The 13,314-nt window shown below is 38.5% G+C and overlaps 1 protein-coding gene across 3 annotated transcripts in view; it reads right to left on the bottom strand.

The window, feature by feature from the left end:
* Positions 1-3,916: 3,916 nt before the first annotated feature.
* DIAPH3 (diaphanous related formin 3) overlaps positions 3,917-13,314 on the bottom strand; it is a 611,019-nt gene continuing 601,621 nt past the window's right edge. For 2 of the 3 annotated variants that reach the window (XM_066581379.1, XM_066581388.1), the window contains one exon: positions 3,918-4,627. In XM_066581379.1, the coding sequence (XP_066437476.1) occupies positions 4,371-4,627 (257 nt within the window). In that variant the 3' untranslated portion in view covers positions 3,918-4,370. Of the gene's footprint in view, positions 4,628-13,314 lie in introns of all 3 variants that reach the window. The other variant, XM_066581399.1, reaches the window with a different exon arrangement.

Here is a 13,314-nt window from a genome sequence, read left to right as displayed (position 1 = left end):
CAGAGTTTCATAGAACACTAGGCACTAAGATTAGCCGTATGTTTTACCTAAAGTATTGTTAAATTTGTGGCATGTCACAAAAAATATCTGCAATTTTTATTACATTTTTCACACCACCTGAAGTCACCTTTGTAAATGTATAAATTGTATTTGTTACTATTTAGGGTATCCTAGCAATGACACCAACAGTGTGCTTATTTCTGTAAAAAATGTGCAAGTCTTGACATAGTCAAAGCGATAGGAGGGTTGCCTCACAGCAAAGGGGTGGGGAGAGAAGCCAAGAATAATGACCTATACACAGACTAGTAAGTTATGTGCTTAAGGTGAATTTACACTGGCAGATTTTCTGCCAGGAATGAGTGCCGATCAACATTTTTGAAAGTTCAGCTCCATTTACATGGAACAATTAGCACTACTGTATGTGTCTGAAAAATCCGTAGTATAATTGTTAAAAAGAAAAAAGTTTAGTACCGTGTTACCCAGAAGAGCAAAATGGGATTCTTCTCAGTAGGAGAAACGAAGTAATCTTGTGGATATGATACCTTTTAATGGCTAACAAAAAGACATGATGTTATAGCGAGGTTTCGGACCTACTTAGGGTTCTTCAGGCCTGAAAAAGAACCCTAAGTGGGTTCGAAAGCTAACTATAATGTGTCTTTTTGTTAAGGCCCCTTTACATGGGACGATTATCGTTCTGGTTGCTCAGGCCCCTGCAGGGTTTTGGACGATAATCATTCCGTGTAAAAGCATGCAGAAACTGAATGACTGGATGAGAATCGTCCAGTTTTAAGCGTGCTTAAAATCCGACAAAACGTTGTTCGATGTAAACAGCTGAATGGCCACTGTTTACAGTGAATGGAGAGGGGCGGGGGTAGAGCGGGGGTGGATAACTTTCCTCCAGCCGCCCCGCTTCTCTGCTGGCCACGCTGTGAGTGATCCAGTGATACTCACTCCTGTGAAACAGCACGGGAGTGAGTATACATGGAGACAAGTGTCGGGCAAACGATGCCCGACACTTGTCCCATTTAAAAGGCCCTTTAGCAATTGAAAGCTATCATATCTACAAGACTACTTTGTTTTTTCTTGATAAGAACGATCCCATTTTGCAATTAAGGCACATGTCCCATGTAAACCAATGTGATACTTGAGTTAGAAACTGAAGACAGTTCAAGTTTGATGCGTACTTTACAATGCAAGCAGATTTTCAATTCTAAGTTCCCTAAGGGTGCATTAACACACGCAAGTTTCTTGTGCTAGTTTCTTGCATTGCTAGACGCACAAAACTCGCTAAAAAAAACCCTAATTTTTGCAATGCGACTATTTATATGGCCAATTTTTCTCTCACAGCATTGTTCCGAGATAGATAAGTCGAAGCATGTCCTATTTTTTGGACAAATCATCCATTATTTTCTATGGTAGAAGAATAAAAAAATGCAACTTTCATGAAAGAATTTTTCCTACTGTAACATGGGATTTTCTTACAAAACACATCGCACTTGGGAGGAAAAATCACAGCCTTGTAAGTGCAACATCGGTCCTAGTTTGGCAGACTGATCTCACACTTGCTCATGTGAATGCACCCTAAAATAGACAAACCTTTGAACAGTACGTCCTTAGAGAATTAGGTTACCAATCCCACAACCATGTTAAAATGACTTACCCTGTTCCATTCAAAACCTGCCACGTGACGCTACTAAGCAGCGAATATGTTATCCATTTACACTGAGGACTTCTGAACACATTTACAAAAGGAAATACACATAAACCACGTAAGTAGCAAACTCCTCTCTTTATTTGACATTCGTATTTACAGTGGTCAGCTACGGGATCATAGCCATGGCTACAGTAAATGTGAAACGCACTAGTTCCTGCTGACGTTTAGAACATTTACCCAACTATAAGACTTTTCCGTGTTGTTCGGAGATCTGTGTTTTGATAACATAATCAGGCACAATGTAACTATAGCAAATTATATTTATCAATTGCATAGAAAATCACAAGGCCTCATTAAAGCTGACCCGTGTGCCAATTAAGAGTGCTCTTTGAGTATTGTTGATCAGAAAGAGCATGACACAACCCATGCCATTTGAGGCGGGTGGATGGAGGAGTGAAATAGATGAGGCATTTGCAAGTTTAATAGCGATTTCAATAATAAACATGTAGTGTTTATAGAATGTAATGCACTATGGTAATAAAAAATGCAAGACTGGAGAATAATGACGGTAATATGAGAAGATCCAGATTGGCATATAAAAATATTTATAGCAGAAATGCTCCTTAAAAGAAGGCAATGTTCTCTACAATCAAGATTACACAATATATTACCTTATTTCCCAAAAATATATAATAAACTATCCTAATGTGTTTTCAGCTGCAAGCTGTGGTGTGTACTGACATCTTGTCAGACGGCAATCGCTAAGTGCTTAGAAGGTTTAAAACAAGCCATTTAATACCATGTGGAATTTCTGCCCAGCATTGGACTTGTTGACCTGTTATGTGTGTTCTTCACCCTTGACTGAGAATGTCGACTTTGACGGAGGGTGAGAGAAACTCTGCCTTTGCATTTGGTTCTTTAATTTCTGTCTATCTGCCTCATTAACATCAACATGTTTTCTATTATGTCTAATTGAAGCCTGCGAATTGTGCTCATATCTGCAATATTGACTGGTTCCACGTCTTTAAAATAACTTCAAACATGTAAGCAGATAGCCTTGCCCTCGCACATATAAAGTGCTTTCTATATAAAAAGTCTACTTTGGTATTGCTAAGTTGATCATATAGTCAAATAAATATATAGTGCATGTGCATGATCAAAAACAGTGAATATTAGATATCTAAGTAAACAGAATTACGAGGAAATTTAATTTGCACAAAAATTGATTGTCTAATAAGTGTAGCTTCACCTTTAACAACAGATTACACATCAACACAGCTTACACAAAAATAGTATCTTTACAAAAACACTGCCTTTATCTTCTACCGATTCTCTGTTACATCAACTATTATAGCCCAGAGCTGCATTCACAATTCTGCAAGTCCAAACATTATGGCTTGATCAGCATCTTCACAGGTCATATTAGTGATTTCCATTATGAGTTTTTACACTAAATACTGTAAAGTAATCTAGGGTAAGAAATTAACCTTCTCAGAATGCAGTTCAGAAGCATTATAGGCGTTTACCTATATTGGATCTGTCAACAAATTGTCAGCTGGGACCAATGGAAACCACCAGAACTGTAGACGCGGCTCTAGAGCTTAATGCTGAATGTAACTAAGGATCAGTAAGGGAAGTATACAAACTAATTGCGAAGATTCTATAGATGTAGAATATGTATGTATTTAAATTATAAAGTGATGTTCAGAAGTGAACCCACAACTTTAAGTACTATTTATTACAGCATGTGACAAAGCAGTGACACTGAGAAATAAAGAGAAACTAAAATTCTTCTTGCTAACGAGTTAAATTGCTTTTAAAAAGTGCCAATGTGTTATTATCACTCTTGACTATGGAAATAGAAAGAATTGCACTTTTACGGAGCCAGTAAACAATATACAGTAACCCTTGACATCATTATAATAGGATAGATTAGACTGTAGATCAAATGTGGGGAAGAAAAAAATCTTACGTGCCAAAAATGTAAGACAAAATAGCCATAGTGTGCTGTCAATTATTATCCAGGATCTAATATTGTGATACTTTGATATAGTGTATATAATTTTTCGAAGTGGGATTATCTACTGTAGTTTGGTCCTCGAATACAGATCAGGAGAGTTTTAGACTACCGTAGCTGGCATGGCATGAGACGCTATAGGTACAGATGTAGCAATCCTTAAAGAGTTTGTCCCACTTCTAGATGTTTTGTTGCAGGAAGCAGACAGCTCTGTTTATTGCACAGTGGCCTAAGTTAGTATTGCAGCCTGAGCCCTACTGATGTGAATCTAACTCAGCCTGTAGTACCAACTCGGGCCACTGCACAATATGCAGAGCTGCCTGCTTCCTGCACCAAAATAGCTAGAAGTGGAACAACTCCTTTAACATGCCCTGTACATTGTGATAATTCGTTTTACAGCATTTTAGTACACTGTAGTAAAATGATCATAATGTGATGTCAAGCTGGCGTTTACTACATCTGTAAATTTATGTCGACATCCTGTTGAAAACATTGGCTAGAGCACTGGGTACTGCAGTGTTGGACTAGAGTCATCAAGTAATATGGTCTATATGTGTACTATATGATAACATTTATAACCTGCCCCCCTACCTCGAATAGGCAGTTATAAAATACCAGATTGCACCTCACTTTTCATCTTTATTTGCAGTTTTTTTATCTTTTAAAAAAAAAAAAATCCGGAAGGCTCCCACCACTTTGTTAGAGCGCACGCAGTCTGGCAAGTAAAGCTTCAACCTCTGGAATTGATTCTGCCTTGACAGCAGTGCTGTGACCTGCCCCTTTGTCTCTGTGTCCTTCCGAGTTGCACACCTCTTTTCTAGCGGTAACCTTGCTTTTAGTTATAGAAGCACGAGACTCCAACTCATAGTTGAGTTCCTTAGCAACTGGAGCCCTGGCAGCAGTAGAGTGGATATTTGGTCGTGAGCGTGATCTCTCAAATTGAGGTTTTTGGTTTTCTGTGGAAATTATAAGAAAGGAAAATGCTAGGTTATTAAATTGAATTACATTTTAAACATACATTGCATTATATTTCCAATTTATAGAACACGGAAAAGGTAATTTAGGGCTGAAGCTGAAAGCGGGAGGAAAAGCAAAAATATGCTTTAAGTGCAAAGGCATAACGGAAAAAAAAAACTGCGGAAAATATATACTGGTATTAAAAGGACAGTCTCTAGAAAGAAGCGATTTTGTAAAGTAGTTGTTTATAGCTGATCTGGCCCGAGAGGGGAGGATATTGATGACGGTAATACATCTTTATCAGGGTAATTTGCATTTGCACATAAAGTAGGCCTGATAAAGAGAACGCATCAGAAGTAAATATATTTTATTTTCTTTTGCATTTATTACAAATATGCAGGCTTGTCTTCCTGGTTATAAACTCTGCGTGTCGGGAGGAAACTTTTACATTTGCAATGAAATCAGCACTGCGGTTTAATGTTCCCAAGAAATCTATTTTCCTACATTGTGATCTTTTTCTAGAAAGCGACTATTAGGAGACAATGATCTTGACTTATCACAAAGAGACGGCCACACTGGCTGATGATTAAGTGACTTTCTGCGGCTGCCTCCTCAAATCGTTAGTGCTCATTCTTAAGAATGATCCCTCCCAAAGATATGCAGCCTTCTTAACACAGGCATATTCAATATTCAGGCAACCTTGAGCAGGGGGATTGAAAATGGCTTCAGAAACTTGATATGACATTTAAAGTTTTTCGGTTATCGGCTGAAAGATGTCCTATCATCTCAATAGTAATGACTTTGGAGCACAGGCAGTCACTCATGACAGTGTGGTTTATGCGAGAGCTGAAAATTCCTACTGAAAACAGCTTGTACATTAAAAGGTGGATGCTGAAGATATTTACTGCATTGTCATTTTCTGACCAGGGGCTCACAATGATGGATGAGTATTTTACACACATTCTTGACAATTACCAACAGTGCGGCCCCTGTTTGGTTACAGGAAAATAGGAAAAGAAAATCTTCAATCACAAAATAAAATGTGTGTAGTTTAACGAGGATCTGCTAAAAGTGGACATGATTTCCCAGAAGAATATTTACTCTGATTGCGACGCCCAGTGCATTGTCTCCACGCACCATGTGCAGAATATATATTACCGGCACCTGATGCATACTACAAGGGAAGATTTCCGATCAGGTTAGTGGAGTATAGAGGGGTAGTTTACTTGATTTATCTTTTACTGAGGCTTCAAGGATAGCATTTGAGCAGATAAGAGTCACCCTAGTAAATACATCTTATGTACCTGTAAAATTAAACTCTGGCTTTATAGCAAATATTAAGCTTTATAGATTTTCCAATCTAGATGTAAAAGTAATATAAAGCAAAATCACAATGTTCTGGCACATTTGGGACTAAAAGGATGATGAATTAGTGGTTTTCTTTACAATAATATTCCCACACAATCAAAGGAGATGTAAAAGGGTTCCCACATGAAAATATGAACCCTAAACATTTTCAAACACTTGGTAATTCCGGTAATTCAAATGGAAGGATGACTTTTTGGTAAGTCAGATCAGCTGAATTTTCAAAATGTTGGGTGATGAATAGAGATGAGCGAGCGTACTCGCTAAGGCAAACTACATGAGCGAGTAGTGTCTTATTTGAGTACCTGCCCGCTCGTCTCTAAAGATTTGGAGAGTGGGGGAGAGCGGGGAGGAACGGAGGGGAGATCTCTCTCTCTCCTCCCCTTCACCGCTCACTGCCGCAACTCACCGCTCACCCGCGCCGGCAGCTGAATCTTTAGAGACGAGCGGGCAAGTACTCGAATAAGGCACTACTCGCTAGAGTAGTTTGCCTTAGCGAGTATGCTCGCTCATCTCTAGTGATGAACTAGAGGAACTGTTTTAAGCACTGGCGTATGTATAGGGGATGCGGTTGCACCTGGGCCCAGGACCCTTAAGGGGCCCATAAGGCCTCTCCTTTCCATATAGGAAGCCAACTCTTATGAATAAACCATTATAGTTGGGTGCCCTGTTACAGATTTTGCATCGGGGCCCAGAAGCTTCAAATTATGCCTCTGGTTCTAAGTTAATTTTATGTCCGGCAAATTGACTAATCTTTATCTTGATTATAATAAGGAATAATTTGTTTATTTATAGAACACATAATTAATTGTATATATATATATACAAAGGCAATGAAATATCTCCAAAAGACCACCACTGATCTTGACCAAATGTTTCCATTTCCTTATATCCGACGTATATCGGCTTCTACTTTGAAAGGACAGCCCTTTAGACCATCTTTCACATCAACTTTGGATGTTATATGACAAAGCTTTTGCTGGATATAGTAATTGGTACTGTGGTACACTGACAAAGTTCAACACTAGACAAGGGGCTTGTTCACATCTGCATTACAGCTACATTAGGGCTTTTAGTCTCTCAGTTTCCTTTTTTTTGGCAGGGAAACAGATGTAAAACTGAAATAAAAGTTTCTGTTCTTTTTCCTATTGATTTCTATGGGTGTAAAACCAAAACAAAAAGCTTTCTGTTAGCTCCCATTCCGTTCAATTTCAGATTTTTTTTCCCACTGGATTGAACTGCAGCCTTATTTCTGTAAGGCCAGAGCAACATGGCACACTATCGGTCTGGCTACATTAACAGATTCAATGGCTGGAAGAAACAAACACTCACCAATTAATGTCCAATTAACCCAATCCTAAAGACATTAAATGGGCAAGATGAAATACAGTGCTAAGCAGAAAGGCGACGCTAGATATCATCCATTGATGAATACGTCAGGTTTAGAACCTTTGATCTATAGCATGAACCATGTGAGACCTTCGAAGAGATTCGAGGTTGTATTTCTCCTGATAATGGCTTCTTCTACAGTATATTGAATATAAAATGAGAAACTCATCACCTTAAAAAGGAGGAAGAAATGGGCAGGAAAATGGAAGAATGAACTAGCCAAATGCAATAACGTAACTAAATCCATACGCACGTCAGAGACCCTTGCAGTATATTGGTCTGCTAATGAGCAGTGGGCAAAGAAAGGGGTTACATTTTTCATTAAAATAGTGTAAATTTGGAAAAAGTCATGTCTTTAAAAAATAATGCTATTACAGGAATTGCTGCATTATTGAAAGCAGTGCTCTGCATGAACAAGTAATTAACAGAAAGGTTAAATCTATTTACATTGCTAGGTGAGAAAAGTTAGACATTTTACAAAGTGACCAATCTTTACCGTGATTATAAAAAGGAACATTTTTTTTTATATTTCCGACATGTAATTCGTTGTATATATAAAAGCAGTGAAACTTCCCCAAAAGACCCCCACTGATCCTTACTAAATATTCCTGTGACATTTTCCATTTCCTTATATCTGACGTATATTGCCTTCTACTTTATAAGGACAGCCCTCTAGACCAACTTTGGATGTTCATCACATTTTGCTTCATATTGTGATAGGTAGTGTATTACTCTGACGAAGATCAACACTACAAAAGGGGCTCGATCACATCCGCATTACAGGTCTGTTGGGGGTTTTGGTCTCTCTTTTGTTTTCGGAGGATAGAAACAGAATTAAAACTGAAATTTAATTTTCTGTTCCTTTCCCTTTTATTTCTAAATAAAACCAACTAAACACAGAAAGCTTTCGGTTAGTTCCATTAGGTTTTGTTTACCGAACAAGTAGCACTGCAGCCTTATTTCAGTAAGGCCAGAGCAACATGGCACACTACCGGTCTGGCTACATTAACAGATTCAATTGCTGGAAGAAACACTCACCAATTAATGTCCAATTAACCCAATCCTAAAGAGATTAAATGGGCAGAAACCAGCTGAAATACAGTGTGAAATAGAAAGGCGACGGTAGATATCATCCATTGATGAATACGCCAGGTTAAGAACCTTTGATCTATAGCATGAACCATGTGAGACCTTTGAAGAGATTCGAGGTTGTATTTCTCCTGATAATGGCTTCTTCTACAGTATATTGAATATAAAATGAGCACATATCACCATAAAGGAGGAAGAAATGGGCAGGAAAATGGAAGAATGAACTAGCCAAATGCAATAATGAAATTAATTTCATACACACGTCAGAGAGACTTTCAGCATATTGGTCTGCTAATGAGCAGTGGGCAAAGAAAGGGGTTAGATTTTTATTAAAATAGTGTAAATTTGGAAAAAGTCATGTCTTTGAAAAATAATGCTATTACAGGAAATGCTGCATTATTGAAAGCAGTGCTCTGCATGAACAAGTAATTAATAGAAAGGTTAAATCTATTTACATTGCTAGGTGAGGAAAGTTATATAGACATTTTGCATAATTGGCTTGTGACTTTTTAAAAATGCAGTTATAAATAGTGCTTACAATGCTTCATTAACCTATAATTGAATTACAAATTTAAGATCTGGTCTTGCTTGTATAAGGAAAACCCGCTTTCTGATAAAAAAAAGATAGTGATGCTAATTCTTATATTCTTCGACACACGCAGCATGTGCACTTAGAAACACTCCAGTTCCTCACAAGACAGTCTTAGAAACTGAAATAAGATCTCAAATAGTTTGGTAAAAATCTCTTGATCCAGCATTAATGGGTCCTTATGAGCGCCGGATTATTAGCTATAACAGATTATTGGATGGCTTAGGGGGTATATAACATTTCCTTATAAAAGTGAAGAAGGCAGCACAGATTTGCTATTTAAACAAGAGTCTTAACTGCTTCTTTCAGATCAGTCTATCTATTCCTGGCTTTGAGAAAATTAAGATAGTTATATAGTTCTATGTTGAATGGTCAGAATTTCTGGATTATCAAATGATAGATTTAATGTACTTCAGTGTTTTCACAAATGTAGCAAAGCTGGTTTTAGAATATTCATGGGAGTTTCCACAAATTAAAGTGATTGCATATGACATACTTTCCTGCTTACTTAAGACAGTGGCCACCAATCTTCAGAATAAAGGAGCTGCAGCACTAAATGTTGCAGCTCCTCTACAAGTTTTCATATTTACTTTATTAATTACTTTAAAGGAAATCTGTCACCAGTTCTGTACCTGTTTGTCATAAATGTTGCCTTACTAAAGAAGCTTTGGCCTTGGAGATAAACCCCTATTTAGACAACAATTATCGCTCAAAATTTGCTCAAAAGCCATCTTTTGAGCGATAATTTTTGTGTCTAAATGTGCCCATCATTCAGTTTTCTGCCAAATGACGGTTTTCAGTTCTGATTGAAAACCCTCCTTCAATAGAACAGCTGATAAGCAGGACTGCATGCTGTGTTCTGCCTGGGGAGAGCGGATTACAGCTGATAACATTGTTACAGTTGTTACATTGTTCTCAGTTCTCACCCTCACTGACAGAACAGCTGATTAGCAGAGCTGCACACAGTGTCTGCTGTCCATGGTGCTGAATTCTCCAAGGGAAGCCTGCAGCTGAGTAATACAGCTAATTACAGTGCTCAGACCTCCTGCTGAGTTTTGTAACAGCTCCCAGAAGCTCATTTGAATGCAAATGAAGCTGATAAGTTCTAATAGCAATTAGTGCCTATTAGTACTTTTATGCAAAATGATCGCCCATCTTTTATTCTTTTTAAAGATATCTGTGTGTGTAAATGGACTTTAATCCAATGCCATTTTCCTTTATTGGCATTGCCTTGGGATGGTGCATGGCAATGACAATCAAGATAAACTGCTTGGAATTCTCTCCAAGATCACAGAAAGCTTCGCTTTCAAATACACCCTACATACACTTCGTGGTTTGAATATGGCATGGGAAATATTAAAACCCCTTTATCTGAGGTAACCTTTACTGTTTGTGGGACATCAGAGTGGGGGAACATTGGGGGACCTAAAACTGTTCATAAGTTCCCTTTATATCAAATGGTAGGGTTTTGGAAGGGCTAATCGGTCAACCTTTTTTGTTGCACTGGCTTGTAAGAAAAATTAGGATTTTCCAATCTAAATTTGTATGCAACTAAATAGTAATATCTCATTTTCATTTGATGGCCTTTTGTATGATAAGTGTATAGATAAATAACAGGAAAATTGTGCAGTGAAGATTTTATATTGCCATTATATCCACGTACAATTATAGTCTAATCTCCTATTTGGTGGAGTGATTACTAATGACCTGCAGGCCATGTAAACACCAAACACAGAATCTAAGTGGTTCATTCACCAAGAAAAAGGTGCTTCAGCCGCATCGGCGCTGCAGTATCAGTGAACAGCATAATTATTTTGAGCATGCCTTTCGTTGATAGATTTAGCAATTATTCTCATCCCAACTACATCTTTTAGGGCATCATTTCCCTTTAAGCTGAATATTACAAACGTGACCACATTAGCATTTTAATGAGATGTTGGAGAATTCATACTTCTGGGCTACATTAGTAACAAACTGACCAAATCATAATGGTAATCAGGTCACATTAAATAAAATCCATTTCCCATTAAAAACTAAAACAAGTGCAATAGCAGACTATGATAAGTAATTTTGCTAATTCCACATGCCACCCTCTTCTATCATAAGTGCAGTAATAAATGAAGACACAGTTTTCTATGTCATGAACAAGAAGAAGTAAAGTGAAACTATTGGTATCCACAATAGTGGGCCTCCAGGGATTTCATCATCAAAGTAGTACTGTCAATAGGAGAAACTGATTTTATCTGAGAATCATCATATCATAATCAGGCTTGAATGACCTGTGAAGGATGCTAGAATTTCAATAAGCAAATCTGAGTGCATATTTCAAAGTCTGAGCATGTACTTGCTTATATTGTCAATTTTCCAGGTATTTGCTTGTCTGATATTTGAATGCAATCCCTCGTGTGGACAGCCCTGGCATATTAATGCAAACTCTTCAGATCAATAGCTATACATTTTTTAATCATGTTGAAAAAAGGGATTGATGTGCTGTGACTTAAACCTAAAGCTAGTCAAACCTTTACGCCTCTTCTCAGAATGTCATTCTATTTAGATTTATTATTTGCAATGTGCGTTTGAAGTTGGCTCTCTCAGTAGCTGCATTTAATATCTTTTGTGCAGGTTCTGCTTTTGAAATTTCAGGTCTTGATGGTTCTTTCTAGATTAACTTTCTAGAAAGGGCATTTTTCTTTATATAGCAAAACATATTGGGGCATATTTATTAAAAAATAGGTGTTCTGCAGTGAACAGGTTTTGGTTGGCAAAAATGGTACTATTTATACATTGCATGAATTTGGCAGTGTCCTTAGTATATTCCTGTACAATGTGAAATAGTGTAGACGGGTTGACCGTTTTTTTTAGAGCTATATAAATCACATATGTGATGCAGTAGACAATATCCCCAAAGTCAAAACGGTTTAGAGAAACACACTTCACTTTCCTATAGAGGCTACACTACAGTGAGAGGCTGCATGCCATCTCTTCACAGTAAGGGTGAATGCACACGGGCGGAAAATCTGCGATGGGATTTCCTGCAGAATTTCTGCCCGTGCACTCTGCCATAGGATTGCATTAGGTAATGCAATCCTATGCAGACAGCCGCGATCTGACCGTATGAAAAGTGGCGTGGTTAACGGCATGTCCTATTTCTGTGCGAGCCTCGCAGAGGCCTGCACAGAAACGTCACCGCTGACACACTGGCTCTGCTCTGCTGATGTGCCGGCTGGGTGGCAGACAAACATAGCAGAGCGGGGAGACACCAGGAGGAAGTGTGCCGCAGCGGGATCTGACCTGGCTGTATGCAGGAGGCCATAGAAAGCATTGCCCACATTCACTGTAGGGTGCAAGGAGACAGCTGAGGAGGCAGTACCAGAGGTTGGCAAGTACACAGCCAAATTAGAGTAGCTTCTGAGGCCCATAGCATAGATCTCCTCCACTGTTGGCACGCCACTGCCTGGAGCACCACATGTATTATGCAAGTTTACCAATTATTAAGTTAAAATTAAGCAACCTTCCAATTAGTATTTCTTAAAAAAATTTCTGTAACTATCCGGTGCAACACTTTTACATAGCTGCTATGTTGCTGCTTCTGACATAAATCCAATGGTATGATGCTTCCCATGCACATTCTAGGTCCTCCATCCCTCTCTATTTTACTCCCGGCTGGGATCTCTAACACTGAGAAGAGGTAAGGGTAGAGTAGAGAGCAGATAACGTCAGTCCTCCGTGTCCGTGAGCAGTGTGGATGAAGCATCAGTGTAGGCAGAGAGGAGAGAACCAATAGAGGAAGAGCTCTTACACACAAGTAGCATCGGTGTCTGCGTCAGCATAGATGAGAAAGCAGTGTGTGCTAATGAAGTTAGTGGCCTTCCAGATTAAGAAGGCTCTTGTCCAGTGTGTATTAGTAGAGACACCCTTGAGAAAAGTCTGACAGTAGAACAGGTTGCAAACCGTGCAGCCAGTGAAGCGATGCGTTTTGGGCTAGTATATACAGTTTATGTAAAGGGCATAGGCCAGCTGTAAAGTGGGCACTTAAATGTGTAGTAAGAGTCCAGATGAACAGGACTTTGTTGATATTTCCTGTGCACTGTTGTGACATCAAGAGTTGTGAACTTGTTGTAAAGCCATGCAAGAAAACTGGCTAAAACCAGAGTTAAGGTGCATTTGAGTGATTTTCATGGATGAGTTCTATCCAATTGCAGAATTGACAGAATGCACACATGAAAACACCACATGTATTTTAATCTTTTTATT

This window comes from Eleutherodactylus coqui, chromosome 1 (genome assembly GCF_035609145.1).
Source record: "Eleutherodactylus coqui strain aEleCoq1 chromosome 1, aEleCoq1.hap1, whole genome shotgun sequence".
NCBI classification, from domain to species: domain Eukaryota; kingdom Metazoa; phylum Chordata; class Amphibia; order Anura; family Eleutherodactylidae; genus Eleutherodactylus; species Eleutherodactylus coqui.
The sequence above is the reverse complement of the archived record's forward strand: the minus strand, read 5'-3'. Positions and strand labels throughout refer to the sequence as shown.